The sequence below is a fragment of the Camelina sativa genome, chromosome 12 (genome assembly GCF_030686135.1).
Source record: "Camelina sativa cultivar CO46 ecotype springtype chromosome 12, ASM3068613v1".
Taxonomy (NCBI): domain Eukaryota; kingdom Viridiplantae; phylum Streptophyta; class Magnoliopsida; order Brassicales; family Brassicaceae; genus Camelina; species Camelina sativa.
In genome coordinates, this window is record NC_141891.1 from 17,376,675 (window position 1) to 17,400,350 (window position 23,676).

General features: G+C 35.8%; 8 protein-coding genes across 10 annotated transcripts; 4 read left to right on the plus strand and 4 right to left on the minus strand.

Annotated features, from left to right (window-relative positions):
• Positions 1-2: 2 nt before the first annotated feature.
• On the plus strand, positions 3-1,643 carry LOC104732056 (uncharacterized). Its single transcript, XM_010451583.3, has 5 exons — positions 3-359; positions 476-582; positions 686-833; positions 932-1,126; positions 1,222-1,643. Exons 1-5 carry the CDS (start codon positions 147-149, stop codon positions 1,471-1,473), a joined length of 915 nt encoding a protein of 304 aa, XP_010449885.2. The 5' UTR covers positions 3-146; the 3' UTR covers positions 1,474-1,643.
• LOC104732055 (uncharacterized) lies at positions 1,467-4,123 on the minus strand. 2 transcript variants are annotated; one of them, XR_015574804.1, is made up of 4 exons: positions 2,897-3,910; positions 2,386-2,610; positions 2,033-2,242; positions 1,467-1,862 (listed from the first exon to the last, which is right to left on the minus strand). XR_015574804.1 is itself a non-coding variant. In XM_010451582.3 (4 exons), the coding sequence occupies exons 1-4, from the start codon at positions 3,855-3,857 to the stop codon at positions 1,728-1,730; spliced, it is 1,542 nt and encodes a 513-aa protein (XP_010449884.2). In that variant the 5' UTR covers positions 3,858-4,123; the 3' UTR covers positions 1,467-1,727. The 2 variants fall into 2 exon arrangements, 1 of the variants encoding a protein (XP_010449884.2); XM_010451582.3 differs by having other exon boundaries at positions 2,386-2,621; positions 2,897-4,123.
• A 100-nt stretch (positions 4,124-4,223) lies between these two features.
• LOC104733615 (uncharacterized) lies at positions 4,224-7,811 on the plus strand. Its single transcript, XM_010453184.3, has one exon. The coding sequence runs from the start codon at positions 4,224-4,226 to the stop codon at positions 7,686-7,688; it is 3,465 nt and encodes a 1,154-aa protein (XP_010451486.2). The 3' UTR covers positions 7,689-7,811.
• A 552-nt stretch (positions 7,812-8,363) lies between these two features.
• On the plus strand, positions 8,364-10,624 carry LOC104732058 (heat shock factor-binding protein). Its single transcript, XM_010451584.3, has 5 exons — positions 8,364-8,667; positions 9,528-9,581; positions 9,695-9,718; positions 9,814-9,856; positions 10,269-10,624. Exons 1-5 carry the CDS (start codon positions 8,665-8,667, stop codon positions 10,397-10,399), a joined length of 255 nt encoding a protein of 84 aa, XP_010449886.1. The 5' UTR covers positions 8,364-8,664; the 3' UTR covers positions 10,400-10,624.
• A 2,537-nt stretch (positions 10,625-13,161) lies between these two features.
• On the minus strand, positions 13,162-13,688 carry LOC104732059 (protein RALF-like 33). The gene has a single exon (XM_010451585.2). It carries the CDS (start codon positions 13,621-13,623, stop codon positions 13,255-13,257), a length of 369 nt encoding a protein of 122 aa, XP_010449887.2. The 5' UTR covers positions 13,624-13,688; the 3' UTR covers positions 13,162-13,254.
• Positions 13,689-14,296: 608 nt separating this feature from the next.
• LOC104732060 (uncharacterized) lies at positions 14,297-16,380 on the minus strand. Of its 2 annotated transcripts, none has more exons than XM_087479707.1 (8): positions 16,031-16,380; positions 15,848-15,919; positions 15,345-15,383; positions 15,225-15,278; positions 15,037-15,090; positions 14,890-14,943; positions 14,703-14,774; positions 14,297-14,570 (listed from the first exon to the last, which is right to left on the minus strand). In XM_087479707.1, the coding sequence occupies exons 2-8, from the start codon at positions 15,914-15,916 to the stop codon at positions 14,457-14,459; spliced, it is 456 nt and encodes a 151-aa protein (XP_087335833.1). In that variant the 5' UTR covers positions 15,917-15,919; positions 16,031-16,380; the 3' UTR covers positions 14,297-14,456. The 2 variants fall into 2 exon arrangements, with proteins under 2 accessions (XP_087335833.1, XP_087335834.1); XM_087479708.1 differs by having other exon boundaries at positions 16,123-16,315.
• On the minus strand, positions 16,274-17,318 carry LOC104733616 (uncharacterized). Its single transcript, XM_010453185.2, has one exon. The coding sequence runs from the start codon at positions 17,302-17,304 to the stop codon at positions 16,459-16,461; it is 846 nt and encodes a 281-aa protein (XP_010451487.2). The 5' UTR covers positions 17,305-17,318; the 3' UTR covers positions 16,274-16,458.
• A 3,774-nt stretch (positions 17,319-21,092) lies between these two features.
• Positions 21,093-23,672, plus strand: LOC104732062 (vesicle-associated membrane protein 724). Its single transcript, XM_010451589.2, has 5 exons — positions 21,093-21,566; positions 22,474-22,615; positions 22,725-22,845; positions 23,052-23,114; positions 23,199-23,672. The coding sequence occupies exons 1-5, from the start codon at positions 21,374-21,376 to the stop codon at positions 23,346-23,348; spliced, it is 669 nt and encodes a 222-aa protein (XP_010449891.1). The 5' UTR covers positions 21,093-21,373; the 3' UTR covers positions 23,349-23,672.
• The last annotated feature ends 4 nt before the right edge of the window (positions 23,673-23,676 follow it).

Here is a 23,676-nt window from a genome sequence, read left to right on the forward strand (position 1 = left end):
TTCGAATAGAAAATGCGAAAAAGGGAACAAAAATTTCGTCTTTATAATTAACTAAACCCTACCTTCCATTGATTATTATTCCACAGCACAATTTCAAAACTCAAAAAATCTCTCTCTATCTCTTTGAAATCGCAAAACTTGCATCAATGGCGTTAAGGAACATTGAAAACGCACTTCCGATCTCACAGGAACGACCTAAGAAGCTGGCTAAACTCTCAAAGCAACCAGAGATTGTCTCAAAGCAACCAGAGATTGGTCTGAACGATGAAAACAACCCTGTCGCTGTGCCTGAATCGACTGTTGAATACGTTGCTTCGGAGAATCTCAAACCAATTGAAGATCCTGAATCCTCTGTCAAGGTAAAAGATTCTCCTCTGATTTCTACAACTATGTGGATGTGGAGTGAGTGATTTGTTTGGATGATGATCATATATTCAATCTACTTATCTTGGTTTTTTTTGTTAATATATTGAAGAGGTTAGTAGAAGAATTAGCATCAAAGGATTGGATTAAAGTATGCGAGTCATTGAACAACACAAGGAGATTTGCAATTTATCACTCTTCTCTGTTGCTACCAATACTGTGAGTTTCTTTTGAATTATTCTATTTATCAGTGCCTGAAGCGCTTATAGAGTCTGGTGATGATTTTGTTTTTTTTTGTTTTTGGATCAATTTGAATGTGTAGAGAAAAGCTTATAGTTGTGATGGTGAAGGCAATGAAGAACCCTAGAAGTGCTTTGTGCAAGACTTCCATTATGACTTGTTCTGATATCTTCATTGCTTATGGAGAAAAGTTGCTCCAAGGACCTCATTTGAAATCAATGGACGATCTGGTAAAATTTTGATTTCTTCTGTCATTTTTAGTTTTTGATTGGGCTATGGATTCTTAATTTAACATTTTGGTAATCTTGATGGTGAAATTAAAAAACAGCTGTTGCAGTTGCTGATGAAAGCTTCACAAGACAAGAAGTTTGTGTGTGAAGAAGCAGATAAAGCGCTGAACACGATGGTTAACTCGGTGGCTCGCTTGCCTCTTTTGCGTAAGCTCCAGACTTATGTCCGTCACAGTAACCCTCGTGTCAGGGCCAAAGCTGCTATGTCTACTTCCAACTGCGTTTCTAAAATGGTATTTTTACAATTCTTTAAAATGTTTAGAGATAAAGTTATTCTATTCTTGAATTGTGTGATTGATTTTTTTGTCTCTGTATGTTTGGTTATCAGGAGCTAAATGAAATGGAAGAGTTTGGGATGGTTGTGCTTGCGCAAATGGCTGCGGATTTGTTGAGTGACAAGTTGCCAGAGGCAAGGGAAGCCGCGAGGGGTATGGTGAACTCGGTTTTCCAGAAATTTACATGGATTGCAGAAGAAGACGAAGACGGAAGCAGCAAACAAGAAGCTTGGCAGAAGTTTTGTGAAAAGAATGTAACAGGGCTCAATGCACAAGCCATGATCAAGATTGTCTCATCTCAATAAATGTTGTTGTTCTCTCTCATTCATGTAAAATACGTTTTTACATGATATAACGATCTTTCTATTTCTCCTATCCCTATTGGATTTGTCCTCTCAGTTCCAATGTTAATGCCATAGTACACTAGAGGCTCATTGGCTCATTAAGCTTCAAAAAAAAATTGTTGGTTTGGCTCCATTGTTCTTACTGACTTTGTCATCCACTTCAATCATCTCTGGAGTCTCTAATTTTTCCATTCCGAAGTGATGTTGTTGCTTTTTCATCTTTGTTCTTGAATCAGAGTTCTCAAAGCTCTTTCAACGTCTTCGAATGGTTGTCCAGCGTACAATGTAAGCTGCCTCTTCCTCACAACTATCACATTCTTACCACCAGAACTCACTTCGTCATAAAGATCCTACAGTGAATAAGTAAAAAATACAATCTCAATGCTCTTAGAATCTAGTATACTTTATACTCTCTGATCATGAAGAGAAATCCAGGGTTCTGAGGAACGCAAATCTCCTAAGTAAATTTCACAGACATTAGAAAAGAAGAATATAGTTAGTAGAAGAATGAGTTATCTACCTTGGTTGATACAGGAGCTATATCTGCAATGAACTCATCTAAGTCTTCAAAAACTGATTCAAGCAGATAAGAGAAGTTTCTAGCATCACTTTGATCCTCAAATGCAATCATGTGTGAAATCTGGCCCTCATTTTGTTCCATAGATTCGGTTCTTAAGGTAAAATATCCCTCGGATATGTCTTGATCTATTTTACTCCGCATGAGAATTCTCTGGAAGAAAAAAGAGAAACGGTAAGTTCTTGGTTGTGAATTAGTTTATTGGATCTGGCAATCAGAGCTTTTAAAACCAAAAGTCAAATATTATTCATAAAACCGGCAAGAACAATGCTCTCATAACCTAATATATCACCTACCAGCACATAAGGAAGCTTCAGCCACCACATATTATTATCTTTCTCAGATTGTTTCTCCTCCCTTGCTCTCCTCAGCGGTTTTCCTTTCCTGACGTCTCCATGTTTCCCTGACAACGAAGTGCTACCAAATCCAGAACCAGCTTCCATATTCGGTGTTCCGCTCACTCGGTTTCCAGATTTCTTTGACTTCTTAGTTTCGTTTGATGGTCGTCTTTGCTCAGGATCCTGAGCAGCACCTAAAATTTTAAGATAAGCTGAGGGTTGTGCAAGATATTTCGTCTTCATGACTAGTTAGCATATTCCATGTGTTGCAACGATTATGTCAGAACACTTATGGAATAATTCTTAGAACCCTACCTGTTTGTTCCAATCTATTCATTGCTAGTCAATCCAATATCTATTCAATACATCCCTAACAGCACCATTTGTTAATTGCAAATTAACACAACTCATCAATGCACTACTTAGCAAGATGTTGTTGTGGTATTATGCACTTTATTCTAAAACATACCAGAAACCATCTTGGAATCTGAATCCCCAGCCTTTTTTTGTTGTTCTTCAGGATTCTTCTCACCCTCTTGTGATTCACTAACACTCCCATTTTTCCCTGCCTTCTCAGTCTCAGACACTAGCTCATTGTTTCCCTTACTTCCACCAAAACCTTTCACATTACCCGTTGGTGGCTTCTCAGCTTTAAACTTATACTTCTTCTCAAACATCAAACTTTTCTCATTATTCAAATCATCATTTCCAGATTCATCCAACGGGTCTACACGCAATCCCGCCAAACCTTTTCTCTGAGAATTCAACCGTTTCTCCATGTTAGACAATCTTGCTCCTATCTCTTTCTCAATGTCAACCCCAGTTTCATCCTCTGCTTGCTTACCCTCACTTTTACGTGCTTCACGTGCCATCATTCTGATCTCTGCAATCTTCACATTCATCTCAAGATCCTCAAGCAAAACCACACTGCTCTCTCTTTCCCCGTCTTGACGACCACCACTACCACTTGAAGTTTCCGGCGTGTTATCCGATTTTGTTGAGTCTCCAAGAAACAAAACAGCACAAACAGTTTGAAATGCGAAAATTCCGATCAACCACCATCCATACTTGGCTATCAACTTCGGAGAGAGCTTACTCAGTTCACCATTCCCCTCTTTTGGCACAACAGAGCTACTTAAGACCTGAACCTCCTCCTCCTCCTCTACATCATCACTCTCGTTAGACACTACGTCGCTCGGAGGAACATTTTCCGGCGTTTTGATTCCGATTAAGGCGGTTTCTTGAGGCTTCGGATTTAGGGTTCTGAGAATTTTGGGTCGGAGGTAATTTTTCCTTCTTGATGACTTCGACGAGAACGGAACCGAAACCGAGGAACACCGTGTAACTTTTAAAGAAACTCTCCTTCCGGTGGAGTACGACGGAAGCAAAGGGGACGGAGATGAGAAGACGGCGTATCGGAGAACCGCCATGGCTACGGCGGAGATGGTTTTAGCCAGAGAGAGTTTCTTATTAGACACATTTGATAAAAAGTAATAATAACAAATAAACCCCACAACTTTTGAATTATTCCGTATATTCCTTTTTCAAATTTGAAATGATCAAAATTGACCCCAAAAGTGGATAATTAGGCAAAATCATTAAATTTGTCTTCAGCCGCCTGTTTCGTTTTGCATCGCTCTCACTCTCTGTGTGGCTCTTTCGTCTTCCACACTATCACTTCCATATCCACAAAAAGCTTCACATAAATCTTAAATTAAACCCTAACAAACTCGTCACAGACAAACACAAAACTACAAAATACACCTTTTTGTATTATTTGGATGTTTTGAGTAAAAATGGAATCAGAGAAGCCTGGAATTGTTTCAATTCTCGCGGCAGCAACGGTCGATTCGGAGAAGCCTCGCGTTTCGATTTCTGCGGTGAGAGCGGTTGCGGCGGCAAGAGCTGAATCTTTTCTTCTCACGCGTACTCTCTCTGGCTCGTTTTCATCTGCTGGTTCTGTTCCAATTCGTGCACCTCTTACAGTTGATGAGGATGATGATGATGATGATGATTCTGTAATCGAGGAACATAGCTTAGCAAGTAGTGAAGCTAGTAGGGGAATTGATTCTGGGACAGATGACGGTTTTGAGTCTGTTTCTGGGGACGCAGACGATGAGAATGAGTTAGAGGATGTGATTACGGGTGGGGTTAGGGTTCAAAGGCTACTAGGGGAAGAGCTAGGTGGAGATGTTGGAGATGGGAGTGATGATTTTTCAGGTGGGAGTGTGATTTATAGACCATTTGCTGATGATATTGATGAGGAAGCGTCCGTGAATTACTCTTCTTTTGAGGAAGGGAGTGAGGTTAGTGATGAGGTTGAGGGAATTAGTGAGAGTGAAGATAGTGAAGCTGATAGAGTTAGCATGAAAGCAAAAGTAGTCATTCCCAGGGCTATTTTGTCTTTGGATGATGAGGAATTTGACGAAATTTTGGGTAGTGGTGACGAAGAGGCTGTGATTTTGCGTGTTACAAAGGCTCCTAGTGATGAAGAATCCGAAATTGGAGATAGGGTATTGCAATTTGGAGATAATGGAGTGGTTGATGAGCCAGAGTGTTCGGGTGTTGTCTCTACAGAGGAAGAAGTGGTGAGAATGAACTATTCAGAAGAATTAGATGATGATTTGATGTCCTTTGGGAGTATTGAGGAAGCAACTCTCGGTGTTCTACCAGGAGGTTCTAATGATTTTATGGCGGAAAATGAAGGGAGCTCTACTGAGGCGAGTATGGTATTGGGTCAAAGTTTCAAGCAGTTCATCGAGAAAGGTGATGTTCAAAGTGCCATCAACAAGGACAATGGTGGTGGTAACATTCATGACTTTGACGCATTGATGAAGCAAAGTGATGCAGAAAGAGTAGAAGATAATGCAGTTGAATTAGCAAAAAGGGGAATGAATGATAAACCAGACTACTCAGGCTATAATGTAGGTGAACTTGTTTCCCCAGAGGAAGATATGGTGCAAGAGAAATCTTTTGACGATGGGTTGATGTCCTCTGAGAGTATTCTTGGTGTTGTGCCACGTGATTGCAATGAGTTTCTACTGGAAAGTGAAGGAAACGCTGTTCATGAGGATATTATAGAAGCAGATGAAACTATCAGCAGCCTTGTCGAACAAGGGGTGGGTCAAGCAAGTATCAGCAATAACATAACTTATGTTGGTAGTGCTTGTGAAGCAGATGAATTGGTTATTCCAGGTGAGGGATCTATTGGATCAGAAAGCAGAGACGCAGGGGATGAAGCCGCTGTAAATATGATGGGGGAGGTAAAAGAAGACTTCGAAAATGATTCTGGTGCTGTTAGTGAATTAGAACAACCTGAATCCGAGGACAAACCTGAAGTTGGTATGAGTTCTGAAAGTTTTCAGTTGACTCCAACTCCGGATTTTGTAACGACGAGGAACCTTGAGGTCGCTGGAAAAATAGATTTCGTCGAAAGTAAGTGTGGTTCGTCCGACCAAAATGCTAAACAAGAGTCTGAAAATGAAGAAAATCAAGAATTAGACGATGATGATAGGAAGTTATCACTTCCTGGTGAAGATAGCGCATCAACTTTAAGAAGTTTCTTTGAGACGGCCAATGAGACTGTGGAAAGGAAGGAGCAGATTTCGGAGCACATTAATAAACAGGTCAATTTTCAGTCTGATAGTGAACCAAATCAAATCTCAGTGGGCGTAGAAGAAACCATTTTGCTTTCGGTTAAAGATATTGAGAGAACCATGCCTGAAATTTCTTCTGTAGTTGCTTATGATATGATGGAAAATGAGACGAAGATGGCACAGGTGATTCACAATCAAACTTTTATGGAGCTTGAAAATTACGAAGGAACAGGCGATACAAGGGAGAAGCTCGCTGAGTCCACTTTCCAGAATTATTCAGAAGTATTACCCTCTGATCATTCTTTGCAGCTGATAAGTGAGAAAGTCAAGGAAAGAGTTGAGAAGACCCAGCTCTTGAAAGAGAAGCTCCAGAGGATTATAAGAAGCACAGGTAATTGCAGTGAAAATTCAGCTGTTACTGAAGCTGCGTCTAAGCTGAGCCTAGCTGGTGGAGAACATCAAACATCCTTCGGGATTGATTACGTGTCTGACGGAACAAAGATAGTGCTGCCTGAACAAGAGGTCCGAGATGATCTAGACTTCTCCATTAACGTCCTTGTTATTGGAAAAACCGGGGTGGGAAAAAGTGCAACGATTAATTCAATATTTGGGGAGAGTAAGTCTCCTGTTGGTGCATTTGGAGTTACCACAAAGTCTGCAAATTACATATTTGGGAATGTAGGAGGAATCCTGATAAGAATACTTGATACTCCAGGTCTCATGTCTTCCGCAACTGAGGAACAGTTTAATCAGGAAGTCCTTATGTCGATAAAGAAGAGCATGAGAAAGTTCCCAATTGATGTCTTCCTCTATATTGACCGTCTAGATGACACTCCCGACATCCGTTTACTTAGAATCATTACCAGTTCTCTGGGCTCATCAATTTGGCAAAATGCTATCGTGGTTCTAACTCATGCAGCTTCTGATGTGCCAGATACTTTAAGCTGCAAAGACTTTATTGCACAGAGATCTTCTCTTATGCACCAATCAATCAGACAAGCAGTGCCTAAGTTAAGCTGTGTAGGCCAGAGCAAGATGCCTAGAATTGTTCTAGCGGAGAACAACATGAGCTCTTTCTCGGCAAACAAAAGCAGTGAATCTACTTGTCCAGACTGGAGACTGAACCTATTGATCTTATGTTGCTCGGTTAAGATAAAGTCTAAAGCCGGTTCTTTTGAGAAGCAGAATACCGATGTGGAAAAGGCTGGTGTCTTTGGCTCCCAGCCTAGCTCTTTTACTCTTTTTTGTTCCTTGTGGAATGTTTTGCTAAACTCAGGGCATACTTCGTATTCACATGATGATTTGGAGGAGAAGAAAAGGAAATTGCTGGATTGTTACCCTAAAATTATCTGGGACGAACAGAGTCAAGAATGTCTCGAGCAAGAAACACTTCTCATTGAGAATCAAGAACCAGAAGACGAGAAGACTTGGGTTTCTGGTCGTGTGAGAACCGGAAGAGGAAGACTTGGGTTCCAAGCAACCAAACGGTTGGGTATCTATCTCGATACATCCGATTTGCACACCGGGTTTTCCATTGGAAGCCGTGGCTGTAGAAACGACGCACAGGACTTGGTGAGGATGAGAGGGTCAATGTCTGTTATAGGTTTGGTTCCTATGCTGATGTCCGTATTCACTTCGGTCTATGGTGGAAAAGAAGATATTTAAAATTGCTCTTGTTGTATAATTTGTTACATATCACATGTTTTGGTCATCACTTTTGGATTCTGTGTTTATGCCATTAACAATACACGAAATTAAATATATCAAATACAAATGTTGTGAGGATAAGGACCCTTCTCTTATGTCAGTTTTGTTACTTCTTCTCCTATTTGGTCGTTTTGGTTTGTGGGGTTAGAAACAATCTAACCAAATGGTGTGAACTTGTGATCTAGTAATTCATGCTATAATGTTCAACAACCTCCTTAATTTGTCTACAAACTTTAGTCATCAATGTGTATTAATTGGATTGTAGGATTGACCCATCAATGGATTCAGGGTTTATGCCATTGGTCTTATACATAATACAAGTCAAATTGGTCTGCCTTCATCAAGAGGAACAAAAATAACCCAACTTTGAAAATAAGATAATTACAAATAAAGATACTTTAAAATTGTATTATAAACTTTTTGCATTGTGTGACCTTAAAATAGCTTAGGTTGTATGCTAACTTAATTTATTGTGTAAACAAAACAATTTTATGGTTTTGTAAACAATAATAATAAATAACCAACCAAAGTTTTTGAAAAATGGCCAAAGATTTATTTATCAACTTTTAGTTTTTCCTTTTTTGTCAAATAAACTTTTTTTTCTTTTTATATCGACACCCACATTTTTTATTTGTAATCCGTTTAAAATTAAACCAAATTGGATCATCCAAAGATCTAGATCTCACTACCAAAACGTCCATATAAATTTGAAATTGAAATTTGAATCACACACACTCACACACACACACACACACACGATCCCACCCAGTGAAATCATAACGACGGATACTAAAGTAAAGAGGGGTATTTTAGACATTTCAGATCTATAAGTCTGGGTTATACACACATCGCTTCTCTCAATCCTCTCATCGCTTTTCGCTGAATCAAAATTTCCCCCAAATCGTCCGATCAGACTGAAGAAAAAACCCTAAAAATGGTATGTCTCCTTCTTCAGATCAGTGCGCGTTTCTTGAATTTGTTGTATCAATTCACGAACCCTAGGCTCGTTACCTGGATTTTTTCGATTTAATTTTAAGACTAAATTTTTTTCCTATGATATATCTTCGGATTAGGTTTTTTAAACGGTTTATTGGAATCTGGCATGATTTTTTTTCCGAATTTTGTTCTGTTATTGTAGATCGATTACCCAAATTGTGAGTTTATATAGCGAAATCTGCACGATTTTGGGGATTTTTTTGTTGGATTCATACTTTAGAATTCGGTTTTTTGCAAGAACTCCAGTATCGCGAAACTTGAAATAAGTTTAGAATCTGTTTTCTTTGTTGTATAGCCGTGCTTAGAAATGTTCATGTATCGGATTTTTTTTTTCTTGTGTGTGTTTGATGTTGGTACTAAGAAATTTCAGATTGAGATTATCCTCCATGAGCTATATAAGCTTATACTTGTTTGTCCTTAACACGAGTTTTTACGTTGATATAAAGCATCAGCAATAGAGTTCAGATTTTCTATCTTCGGATTAGGTTCATATGTGGATTGATTTTCGAAGTTGAGTTTATATTCTTTTTTGTACTTGAGGATTTCAGTCTTTGCTGGAACTCCAGTACTGTGATGATAAAAGTTCAGGATCTGATTGGCGCGCCATATAAGTTTTCTTTGGAATGTCAATGTATTGAGTTTTCTGTGTGTGATGATGTTGGTACTAAGATAATTCAGATAGAAATTATACTTCATGAGCAATAGGTTTATGCTTCATCTTCATGTCTTGATGCATGCAATAGATCCAATTGGGTTGTGTTTTTGCTTCGTCTTACACAGTATCTTCCTTTATGGTTACAGGATGGACATGATTCTGAGGACTCTAAGCAGAGCACTGCTGATATGACAGCTTTTGTGAGTTTCCGTTTCTAATAGAGTTATTTCTTCTCTTTGTTTGGTATGTTTCTCATTTTGAGACAATATCATCACTTGGTTATATCACTGATACCTTGAAATGTTATACGCAGGTCCAAAATCTTCTCCATCAGATGGTAAGTTTTTCAGCTTTTTTATGTCTTCGTAGGCCTTAAAATTGTAACTTCAATAGGTAGATTCTGATTAAATTTGGTCTCATTGTGTGTTTCAGCAAACCAGGTTCCAGACAATGTCGGACTCCATCATCACAAAGAATATCCTTATACCAATCTGTGGTTTTGCTTGAATGTTGCTTGCATTAGAATAATTTATATGTCTCCCTCCTAGAGCAGTAATGATGATCCGTGATAAGTGATTCTTTGTGTCTTTAAGAAAAGAAATTTAGTACTAGAAATAAGCAATGATCAATAGAATCTGTTTCTGATTTAAGTAAGTCTTGAGAGTCTAAATGAGTCTATTCTATGGATAGTCATAGAACCACATTGTTCCATTGTATGTTCTCTTGTTAAGTTGATATTATATACATACTTGTTCTTCTGCTCGCTAACAAAATCCAACTTTGTCACCATGATGTTGTACAAATTTTGGAATCTGTGGGAACTCTTTGATCAGCAATTTTGTGTTCTTGACATTTTGGTTTTGATCTCCTTAACTTTGATGGTTCACTTGATGACATGGGAGGTAGAATCAATGAGCTGGAGCAAAGCATCAATGATCTAAGAGCCGAGATGGGAGTAGAAGGCACTCCTCCTCCAGCCGTCAAAGATGAACCCAAAACACCGGCTAGTTCCAGTTGAAAAGGGAGAGTGGTGCTCACCAGCTATCAAATGCTTGACTGGTCATGATCTTTTTGCTTATAACAGCATTTGCAGAAGAAAAGAAAAAAATCTATGGAAACTTGTTAAGAGCAGTATTTACTTTTAAATTCCTGTTTTAAGAAATGAGTATTACTGTTAAGTTAGATTGATGATGTGGTGCGTTACATTACTCTGCACTTATGAACTATTGAACTACCTTTTCTATTTTGGTTTCGAGAGTAGTGAGAAGTCATTACAACCACAAGTTATAAGGGAAAAAAAAAAACTAGCGAACGAAGTTTCCAACTTGACTATTGTTACATCTTCGGTTTGATTCCGGAAGTAAATTTGGAGCCATAGGTAGACCGAATATACAGCAATGACAAGTTTTAACCATTTAATATACAGTAATGTAGATATGGTTTAGGATTTATTTGAACTCATATATCTGTATTAGGATTTCAAGTTTGAAAACGCAATTTCTATGTTCGCATGTGTTTTTACTTAAAACAAAATAAGTGATACTTCTATAGTAAAAAATATATTCCAGTTTACTTTTACGCCCAACGTGAATTCAAACAAAAGAATATAGTCCAGTTTACTTTTTATGCCCTATTCGTTTAAAGGTATGAGGTTGGTTTCAAAAAACAATAATATAAACGTAAGCAGAAGCAACGAAACAAACTTATCATTATCAATTTGTCAATAACAATCGGCTGGTGATGAGTTGGTATATGGTTGTTCATGAGGTATGAGTTTGCGGTCGAAACCCCCTTGCTCCGAGCGCAGGGCTAGAATGCCACTTTGGGGAAAAAAATAATCTGTGTGCCACTTTGTAATCTGAGTACCACCGTTAAATGTGATATCCCCAAATTAGCCTTAATGAAATTACAGACGAATTGGTACAATTGAGAGAGAATTGAACAACTAGTACAAATAGTTTAATTGAGTGATATACAACAAATGGTACAACTGGTATAACTAAGATGTAATAGGACAAATAGTACAAATGATACAATCGAAACATATATAACATTTGGTACAACTGGTATAACTAACAGATAATAGAATAACTAGTACAAAAGGTATAACTAAGAGATAATAGTACAACTAAAACAAATGGTATAACCCTAGTACAACTGGTGCAAATCGTAAACCCTAGCGCCGCCACCCTTACTAACTCGTCTCTGCTTGCCGATTCTCTGCCATGGACTGTCTTCTCTTGCAGCGATTGTTCACATATCTCACATAACCTTCACTTGATCTCCCTTCTTCACCACCATCTCGTCTTACACCATCTTTACGGTTATTCTCCACATTCTCCTTGCAATCCCTCTCTTTTGTTAACATCGCTGTAAATCGCCATCTCAAGTGCAACAAAAAGAGAACCGAGATAAGTTTTGGCTATGGCAGCACACACATAACAATAAGAACGAGAAATCTAAAAGATTCAAAAAAAAACTAATTTTTTTGTTTTTTCAGATCTGTAGATCTGTCGGCGAGAGAGAAAGAGAAAAGAAATGGTTAAGTGTTTAGAATAAGATAGGATAGTTGTAAATATAAAGTATGGGTTTTTAGTCTTTTTCATGTATTTTAATTAAAAAGAATATTAGAAAAATAAATAAAAACATAACGGTAGCATTCACGATAATTTTTTTCCACAAAGTGGCGTTCCAGCAATTGATTCCCTTGCTCCACACTTTGGCTATGTAGTAACTCAGTAATTTATAGTATTATTTTTGTAGGGTATAGATTTATTTTTGTAGTTATAGTTTTTATACGTAAATGTGACAAACTCCTCGAGGGACCAAGGAGCAAATAAGGGCCGTTTAGATGAAGTGCATTAAAAATTAAAGTGTCTGCTCTATATTTATTGCTTTGTCATTTGTTTTTTTGACCTTTCTCCCCAAAAATCAGCCTCCCCTCTAATTATGGGAGTAAATTAGTTTTTTCTTTTCTCTTGTTCTCACTTCTCTCATTGTAACGTTTTCTTTTCTTTTGTCATTTTTTTCTCCTCCCCCATCCCCAAGTGGCTCCTCCAACAAGACAAGTAAGCTGTTGTACTCACAATTGTTGACATATTTTTCTTTTCGTTTCTTTGTTTTTTACACAAATTGTAGTAATATCTAATTTAATAGTATAAATTTATTGTTAGTTCTATACTTCTATACCAGAAAAAAAACGTAATAAATAAGCCACGTGTGGTTCTGCCGAAAGCATTTGCATGTGAAGCTGCCCGTTTAGTTTTTTGGCCCCAACCAATCCCAATTATTGACTCTCTCTATTTTTCCCACTTCTCCACAGTTTAAATATTACTCCATTATTCAACAATAAAAAGTAAACCAAAAATGTATTTTTTTTTTTTGGTAGGAACAAAATTTATTAATCGCCATCATATTTGTCTCCATTTGAATTATGAACAACAGCTATAGATTTAAAACCTAAAATTTTTAAAAATCACATTTATTCCATATGATATGAACACCTGGATTTCTCTCCTGCACATGCAAAAAGCACCCATACACATAAATATTGTTTTCTTTATTACTATTATTTCACACTACACCTTAATCATTACTGATAATTCCTGATAAATATATTAATCAGAAATGTATACATCTATATATATATATATATATATATATATCTGTTCATATATCAAACTTATATTGCAATGAAATGTACATACACTACTACTATATATGTTCACGAAATTGAAAATGATACTGCAATGAAATTATAAACATAAGTAAATAATACTCTTAGGAAAAAAATTGTATAAATATAAAGAATGGAGGATTAAAACTTTTAAAGTACATAAAAAAGAGAAGAGAAAGTAGTAAATTGGTAAATCATCATCGTCTGCAACGAGTAATGGCACTACAACCACGAGAGTAAGGATTAGCCTGAGCTCCACGTCGGCAATTGTAGTAAGATGCGCCGCGTCGTGAGCATGGCACCGTGTTCCTCTTCAGCGCTCCGTAGCTTATGTACTTCGTCGTAGCTAATATACGCCTGTTGATCTCAGAGTCCATCTCGAACTCCTCTGACTCTGAGGATGATAAGGAGCACTCGGCGATGGAACCGGTGCATCTCGACTCGATGATCGGCATGAAATCACCGACAGAGGATTGGGAGGTTATTGTTGCGGCGGTGGTGAGTAAGAAGTTGACGGTGAGAATTGCGGTGATTATCGCACCGGATTTTGTGGAGAGTCCTCTCATTGTTTCTTTCTTTTTTTCTTTTTCTCAAAGCTTTTTTGGAGTGTTTGAAAAGTTTTATTGAAGACAGAGAGAGAAATGGTTTAAAAGAGAAAGTGTTATTGAAATTGCCACTACCGTCTGGAATATTTACGGGTTTATGCCACTTGACACTTGTATAAAAATAAATGTTTTAACGCGTTTTAGGTGCTTTGTGTCCTTCAATAAACTTCGTTTTTTTATTTTATTGATTATGGTACCAACTTATGAAAGAAAACATTATATAGTTAGGCTCAAATTGGTTGACAAATCAAAAGCTAAATTGAAAAATTTGAACAAATGAAGAAGAATATCAGAAGAAACAGAAAAAAAAAAAGGAGTAACTTTTATTTCAAAAATTAAACACACAAGTGAAATTATTGGTATCATGTAGTACTTGGTTGGTTGGTTGGTTCATTGATTGATCCATTTTGAAATTTCAAAAGCTTCTATATGTAATATATCTTAAAATTAGGGAAATGCACAACTTTACATGTAGCTCCTATTCCTATCTTAAGATTTTGCATATTAACTTTGGGATCAATAATGGGATTGATATGCATAAATATTAAAAATCACGTTTGATGTCAAGAACGGAGGAGAAGCTTGATTTTTTGAGATATGAACTAAAGTTGGTTCTGTATTTGGAATCAAGTTATTGGCATAGCAACCCGCTGCAAACCATTGAGTCATGGTGCATCATTAGAATCAACTAAACCGCAGAACTACACGTTTTAAGCGTACCAGTACAATCTCAATGTAGTGGTAATTAATAGTAGTAGTAGTAGTAATAGTGACAAGATCATAAGAACAAACATCTAATGCTCTGATTCTTTCGCATTGTCATCAGTCGATGGAGCTTCGAGTTTCTCTTCTATTACCTCACTGCTCTTATCCATTTGCTCTTTTGAATCTTTGGGGTTATCTTGTAGCTGCAAGTCACAAAAATAGAGAATTGTGGAGGAAACATAGATTAGCCGCTGTAAGCTTAAAAGCCAGTATTTTTTTTTTTTTCTAATCTATTGAAAATAGTAAGGAAGAAGAGAGAGTATGAGGAGACTCACGCCTAAGTTTTTCAGGCTAGCAGAAACATCATCTTGTTGCTGATTTAAGGTGGTTTTCAGATCTTTGAATTCCTAGTTTTGTTTATGGAAACGAAACGAAATCAAGCATGTATCAAGAAACAGAAACTGGTATGATATCGATGTGCATCCTGGCTCAATATACATACATACATACATACATACATACCTCACGGAGCTGCTCAACTTCAAGATTCAGAGTCTTCTTTAGCCCAGAGAGCTCCTGTAAAGCACCAAGGAAGAGTTTATAGCAGTTCAAGAGGAGAGCTCCTGTAAAACCACAAAAAGTAGAAACAGGAATAGAAATGGAACTCACCTCACGGTAGACTTTAACTTGAGTGTCCAATTTACCTCTCCAACTCTGTAAGTCCTGTGACGATAATGAACAGATGAAGAGATACAAGATTGTTATATAACAAGAAAAAACCTGTTAAAAAAGAAGATAATAGATGTCTATAACAAGATGAAAAAGTCAGTGATGAACATATATGGTGTTAAAAAAACCTGTTTCAGATTCTGGATCCTGTTAAGCAACTCAGCCCTCGATTCGTTTAGTTCCTACAGAAAACAGAATCAAGGACTTGAGAAAAAAACCCTTTGATCAGAAGATAGAAAGCAACATACCGTGAGCTTTGAATCAACAGGACTGGTATTATCCTTCTTCTGCAACAAAGAAAGAAACAACCAAGATCAACAACATCAGTTTCCAATTCCACCACTTCAAAAACAAAATCATAAGTCTGATACCTATATAAACAGACTACAAAGAATCTGAGAGAATGGTTCAAACAAAATCTGACTACCAAATCTAAAGAGATACACAGTGAGTAGCCCCAAGATCCATTAACGAGACCTTCTCTATAACACTTCAATTCGAATCAAGACCACAAAACAAAAGATGTGTTACAAGTTGCAGACAAAGCAAAGGATCTAAGGTTCCAAACAATGCCACATTGAATCCCAAACCCTAGATAAATCTGAAATCAAAGACCCCAATTATGATAAAACAACCGCACAAATCTCAATCTGAACATTAACAACTCAGAAACCCAGACGAACCCTAAGACTACTCACGTATAAATTAAAGCAATTAGAGAGCAAACGAGAGAGAGAGAGCGAGAGATTACAGGAGCAGTAGGAGAAGATACGGAGAGAGGAGCCGGTGGAGATGTTGAATCGGAGGTTTGGTCCGCCATTATCTATAGATTTTAAAGAGACAATTACAGGCGAAGAAGAAGAAGAAGAAGAAGAAGAAGAAGAAGAAGAGATTTGGTAAAGTGAGAAGAAACAAACATGAGAGAGAGAGAGACCTTATTAGTAGTAGTGATGTCGTTGCTCAGACCAGACGCTCAAATTTTCAAAATACAAAAAATGACAATAAAAATAAAAATAATAATGTTACTTTTTTATCTGATAGGTTGTTGTTGTTATTCCCGAGACTTGGTCTTGTTCTTGTTCATCCGATCTAATATGGCTTTTCGTTTTGTTTTGCTTTTTTAATACAGTATGTCGAAGTTAGTCGGGTAATTTTGGTGATCAATGAGTTCATCAAGTTGTCTAAGAGGGGAAGGAAATTGTTTATAGAGGAGGATTACAGAAGAGAAGGAAAAGAAAGCGAAATACAGAAATACAAAGAAAAATGAACAAAAGAGTTTGGCCCATCAGACAGACACAACGAACCCACCCAAAAAAGCCCAGCTTCCAATCCAAGTCTCTATCATCTCTCCTTGGGCTCTTGTTACATCCACCTTCCATATCCATCATATCCTATTGGTGACGACGGTGGTGCCGGCGGTAGTGATGCTTGTGGTGTCGGCATTCTATAATCGTACGGTTCATATCCTTGGAGGCTCGGTGATGGTGGTATGTAGTTGTGATGACCAATGGCTTGCTCCATTGTCACAGTTTTATAGACATGTATGGGAAGGTGATCATCGTCTTTCGGTCCAACGGCAACTGCATAGTCATCGCTCGGTCCAACGGCAAATGGATGTCTCGAATGACTTGGTGGCTCAGGCAGCCTAGGAAACTCAATCGGTGTTTCTGGTGGAGCCAAAGGTAGAGGCTCCATTTGCGAGGATGGAGGATCAGCTGCTGGTGTGTGGTCTACCAAATTCTGATTAACCATCACTGCCACTGGTGAATCCAATTTAAACCTGTACTGAAAGTTCAAAAATCCTGCTTGTTTTCCAGACAGAGTTCTCACCTGACGATTCATCAGTATCATCTCCTGATTGTTATTGCCACTACCAATTGGCCACGTGGCTGAATTCAGAAGCTCAAGTAACGGGATGCCAACTCTTCCGATTTCTTTGTTGCCTAGGATTCGACGAGAAATTAATCTCATGACAAGTGTCAAACGACCATCACGGACTAACCTCTCGTTGACGGAAAATTTGGCAGCTTGATTCCAAATCGGGTTAGACCCACCAGAACGATCGACAGTGGTTTTCGCCTTTTGTTTCTTCTGGGTGTTTTCGTCACGAATGTTGATTTTGGCGTAAACGTCCATCTTTGTGATGAGATTGACATTCAAAAGGCTACTTGCAGAATTGATGTTGAGCTCTAGAGTAAGATTCGCCATAACTGTAATGCGAGTGTAACATCAACTCCACAAAGTTGAGCTTATAATGTGAAAGAAAACGATATAATAAACTAAATATAGAAAATTATATTCAAATGGAAATAAGAGATTTAGTCATTACATAGATGGAAAATAATTTCAGAAATACATTGCATCCAAATGAAATTTTGGAACCCATTTTTTCCCATAAATATACAATTTTCTTTAGTATATGTAGCATAGATATACTAATATTGAAATTGTAAGTATACAATCATGACTCATTTGACATGGGAAAAGATTTATTAGTTTCAAAAATATATTTTATTTTGCAGTATCAAAAAAAAGTAATCTTATCAAATGCAAAAAATTCATATTTAGAAAAGAATCCGATACAATTATATAATGAAATAAATAAAATAATAATTAGTTGTGTTTAGGTAATCTTAAATCCTAACACGTCTCTGCATTTCAAATTTCTATCCGCTTAAATTTACTAAAACCTATGTGGGTAATTGGTGAGACTGCAAAAAGTTTTAGGGCTTTTAAGCCCAATTGTAACAATTTTCTCTAACAAACATCTAGTTTTTACATGATAATTTTTTATTATTTATTCCTTTTCTAAAAAGTATTAATTTGGAGTTTTAAAGACTACATGTTTTCTTCTTAAATAAAAAATTATATACGAAGAGAATATAACTATAAATAATTTATAATTACAACCTAACTGATCATCCACTATATCATGTACAAATATAATGTTTCCAACTAAGATGGTTGTAAAAATTTTTATGATGTACCTTGGTTTTTTTTTTCTATAATTTTAGTTACAACTTTTATTTGTTTTTGTTGATTGGCCACTATTTTGTTAGTTACAAATTATGGGATTGGTACAACATTTACAACAATTTATATTAAAGGAAAATAAAACGTAGTTAATTTTCTTTCCATCGAAATTTTTTTTCCGGGCAAAACAAATTCACTGATATCAAAATTGTTACCAAGACTTCCAAAACAAATAATTACATAAACATCATATACTAAATATAATATAAAACTAAAATGTGAATTTGACAGAAAAAAAATTCTCAAACTCTTACTAGCTAAGAGATTATATAAAACTACTAGATTAGGACCCGCCCGATGTGCGGGTCTAGATTTTTAAAAATAAAATTAAATTTAAAAGAATATAAAGTAAATATTTTAGTAATTTATCTATAAAAGTAAATAGATACACCGAAATATCCAATGTGACATTTGGTGTAAAAAGTGCGACTCTGCGGTTAAGACAATTAATCATGTTTTCTTTGAATGTCCTCGCTCGTGTGAATTTTGAGAATTATCTCTGACTCTGGTCTCGTCAGAGGGTTTTACAAATGAGTCGATGTAATCGAATTTGGATTTTTTTTTTCTGGAAGGGTGCCTCTCAAAAGGGTGATCCTGATCAACTTCTTCAATTACCATGAATTTTATGGGCAATCTGGAAAGCCATAAACAAAAAAGTTTTTCAAGGTTTAGAGATTGAGGCAAATGATATAATTGCTAAAGCTTTGGGCGATAAGTTAGCCTGGGAAGAGGCGCTCTCTTTTACGGTGGTCATGTCAGCTCCATCTCCATCTTCGCATGTCCATGTTTTTCACCTCGTGTCTAAGACGGAGCCTGTCCCCTTGCATTTGGAGTTAGAAGAGTTGTTGTGGACCATGGAGCGGATACGTGCTGTAGGAATCACTTGTCAACATTTTGAGACTGATTGTGCTGAGTTACTCACAATGATGCAGTCCAAGATTGCCCGTCTTTCTCCAACATGATCGATGAGTTTAACTCGCTGGAGTCCTTCCTACTATTCTTCATCTCCTAGATCTCGTGTGCAGCAGATACGAAGGCGGAGTATCTTGCATGTGTTTCGCGTTCTCTTATCTCTGAAGGTTTTTTAATAAACCCTTTCCCTCCGGTTTGGGCAACTAACTGAGGAATTTCCTTTTAATTTATTGTTTGGTTGAAAAAAAAGTAAATAGATACATTTTTAGTTAAAGAAAATAGTTGTAGATGAGTTCAAAGTTATTAAAATAAAATAAAATTTAACAAAGAATATATATTTAATTCTTTTCGTAAGTAAAAATAATGTATAAAAGTAAAGAGATAAACTTTTAGTTATAGAAAATAATTGTTTTTTTGCTATAATACACTAATGTATATCCATTTACAAATATACTATCAACATTAACACTAAAAATGTATTTGTACACACAAAAATATTTTACTTATAAAAATATACTCTTTAGTCTTTACTACAACCAACAAATTTTATTTATGAACATATTAAATAATTTATTATATATATATCTTTACTTTAATATTTTTATAGTTACAAAAACACATACGTTATTCTTACATACTCATATATCTATATATACATTTTTGGAGACAATTATGAAATAAATCATGGAGTTGGAACTTATTTACAATCATGCCATTAATATTAATTTTATAATATCAAATTAGGAATCTAACTTAAGAAGTTTTTCTCCTATTCAAATTTCCAAAAGTATTGGACTAACACCCATTAGCATTATATATTTTATATTTAATTAATTCATTCTATAAAAAACTGTTGATAATAACTTATTTTTATGTGTTTGAAAGTTTAAGTGATTAAACTGTTGATAATAAATTTAATTTTTAAAAAATTTGGGGCCCGAACTAACACAAATTGTTAAAAAAAAAAATTACTTCTCCAAATCAGCATAACTTAGGAAGAGAGTTTACCTTCTCTAGATCAGCATAACTTAGGAAGAGAGATTTTATTAATAAATATACTCCTTCAGACTCGAGCTGACACAAATTGTTATATAGATAAACCACTATATGTAGACAATGGAAATTATACACTACACAATTTTTTGATGTAAAACTATAGTAAATTAAAAAATACAAAATATATTATATACATATATAGTTAATATAATAATAAAATTTTATTTTGCATTTCTAAACAAAAAATAGAGTCCCACGGTGTACCGCGGATGAATATCTAGTTATATATATTACAATAACAGTCTTTTTGAATAAATTATTTGATTGGTGAAAAAAAATATGAGACGATTATAATTCGAATTTCTATTTATTAGTTTTTCTTTTCTCTATTTTACTTTTATATAAAATATTTTTATGGTAAGTTTTGAATTTTTATATTTTATTTTTTAAATTCTTAATAAATTTAGAATTGACACGTGTCAACATCTGAATGATACAATTGACACATGTAACGATCTTGTTAATTAGTAATTTTGACATCAAGCTTTATATAATAAAATTATTTTCCTCATACCTCATGTATAAATAATTAATAAATCTTTTGAAAACAAAAAAGTTTTTTCTTGAATCTTGACTATCTTCTCTTTATAGAAACTTCAATTTGCACTGACTGTAAATTTGGAGAATTTTGAAGGTGTAGGAATATATCAATTCATGAAATGAGTAAAAAAATGTAAAGAAAAATAAAATGAAAATGGAGTAAAGTGCACATAACGATACCTTAGCAACAAAGAAAGAGTCTTTCGGTTTAGTAAAGTCCATTCCATATTCTATCAATTCCACGAACTTCATTGCCAAGAAAAAAACAAGACAGTTTTGTTGAACCTTTTAACTACTAGAAGTTGAAAACAGAACTCCTACGTTCAAACATTAGTATAATTGCAAGAGGCATGGCATTAGAACGACCAAGTAAAAGTCACAATGGAGAACAATTAAAAGTCAAAAACCATGTAAAGAAGTTAAATCCTTTGTTGACAAAATATTCTAATAAAATCATCCGAAGTTTAACATAAAATCTCCCACAATCCCACTTCATTTTCTTTTTTGAAATATAAAAACTGTAAAAAAAATCAGATCTACTAAAAACTCACTCAAATCTTTTAAAATTCTAAAATTTTAAAATCCTACAAAATCCTCTAAAATCTAAGTTCAATACCCCCTTTAAGCGAGAGTACACGGGAAAATACTTGTTCCTTTGCTCCAAAGGTAAAGAATCAAAACTCTCTCTCTCTCTCTCTCTTTCTCTCTGCCTGAGCCAACTCGGTGGCGCGACTCAATGGGTCAGGAATCGTTTATCTACAGCTTCGTCGCAAGAGGCACTATGATCCTCGCCGAGTATACAGAGTTCACCGGTAATTTCCCGTCCATTGCATCTCAGTGTCTCCAGAAGCTTCCTTCCTCCAGCAGCAGCAAGTTCACTTACAACTGCGATCACCATACCTTCAATTTCCTCGTCGAAGATGGCTACGGTTTGTGATTCACTATCTCTTCTCTCGTGGAATGATGAACAATAATAACATTGTCTTGTTTTTTTTTTAAAAAATTGCTCTTTTGGTTGAACCTAGTATGGATCTATAGCTAAAGCTGTTATATTAGGTTCGTCTTACTTGTTGATTCAGCACTGTTCTGTGTGATTTGAATTGAGAAAGAAAAAAATGGTTCCTTTTTTGCTGATTTGATTTGGTTTCCACTTGGAAATTTCCGGTGAACAAATTAGGTGAAGTATATATCTAAGCTTGATAGATCTCTGTGGACTTTGTTTTCTTTAAAGATTCACTTAGTAGCAGAAAATCTCAAAAGTCTTTTGAGTGTTTTGGTAGGGGTTTTGTATGTACTATCTATTAGTGTTTCTATTTTTGGTGTGTTGTATGGTGGTGAGCGCTTTTGCATTATGATTCCTATATTTGGAGATACCTTTGTGTGATGCCGATTGGAGATGTTTGTATCAGTATTTCTATAGGTATCAGTTAATGGTTTTGGAGTCGAAAAGATTCCATCTTTGGCATACATGAGGCAGGACTTGCCTGTATAGTGTTGCTCCCTGAATTGGAATCTTCTTGTTTAGCACTATATATAGATTTAATAGTTCTTGGACATTGGTAATTTAGCATTACTATCAAATTACATTCTACTTGTTGTTACTCTTGTTCTGTTAAACAGTAATAAATCATTTGGTTCTATATGTGCGGGGTGTCCTTTGAGTTTTACAGGACATATAACTGATTAATGTTTTGCGTTGTTGGCAATGTTATGAGGAGAACTAGTTCTTCTTGAAAATGTTTTTCTACTTATATCTTGCTGAAACTTAAGTGTATGTGTATTTCACTTTTACAATGTTCCTTGAAATTGACATATGTCCTTCTTTTGCGCTTTCAGCATATTGTGTTGTGGCGAAAGATTCTCTTAGCAAGCAAATCTCGATTGCGTTTCTGGAACGTGTGAAAGCTGATTTCAAGAAGAGATATGGAGGTGGAAAAGCAAGCACAGCTATCGCCAAAAGTCTGAATAAGGAGTTCGGGTACTTATATTTCTTTAAAAAAATTTGGGAAGATGTTCAGTAACAAATATCATACAAGTGATAGATTTTTTTATATCATTGACGAAAATGATTACAAAAAAAATTGCAGGCCGGTGATGAAAGAACACATGAAGTATATTGTTGACCATGCAGAGGAGATTGAAAAACTAATAAAAGTCAAGGCTCAAGTTTCAGAAGTTAAAAGTATAATGTTGGAGAACATTGACAAGGTATTTGCTAATGATCACTCTCATAGTTTTTATCGCATTCTTCTCTTTATGTCTTTCTGCACACTTATACTATCAATCATTTCTCCTTTGCTTTTACTTTTTACAATGATGTCTCTGTGAAAAAGTTGGAATGTTGCCTTAAAGCAGAGACAATTCACTGTTCATTGACTCTTAATACTTATCCAATATTTTTTATTTATCTATAGGCAATTGACAGAGGGGAAATTCTAACTGTTCTTACTGACAAGACCGAGAATCTACGTTCTCAGGTAGAATGCACACTTAACCCTTAAATAGCTAATCTTCTCTGACATAGCATAACTTTAACATAAGTGTATTTTGAACCTTTATAGGCTCAGGAGTACAAGAAACAAGGAACACAGGTGAGGAGGAAATTGTGGTATCAGAACATGAAGATAAAACTTGTGGTTCTTGGGATCTTGCTCCTACTTGTTCTCATTATCTGGATATCAGTTTGTCACGGGTTCAATTGCACCGATTGAAGACACAACAAATTACTCAGTATGCGATGGTTAGAGCCTTCCGCGGAAACGGCCAGACAAAAAGTCTCCGGTAGAGAGATAGGAGAGAGAGAGAAAGAGGGGGGAACAAAACAGTACCATATTTTATATTGCAAGGTTTTGTCTATGAATGTTGTATTATAAAAGTGTGTGTGTTCTTTCGTTGGATTAACAAAAATATGGTGTAGGTTATTCTAGATTGCATATCTAAAAAACAGTGAGGATGTCTTTAAGTAAGAAAAAGAACATATGGTCGATGTAGTAAACTTAAAAATCAGAATTTAATTTTTGGTTTAAGTCACAAAATCGA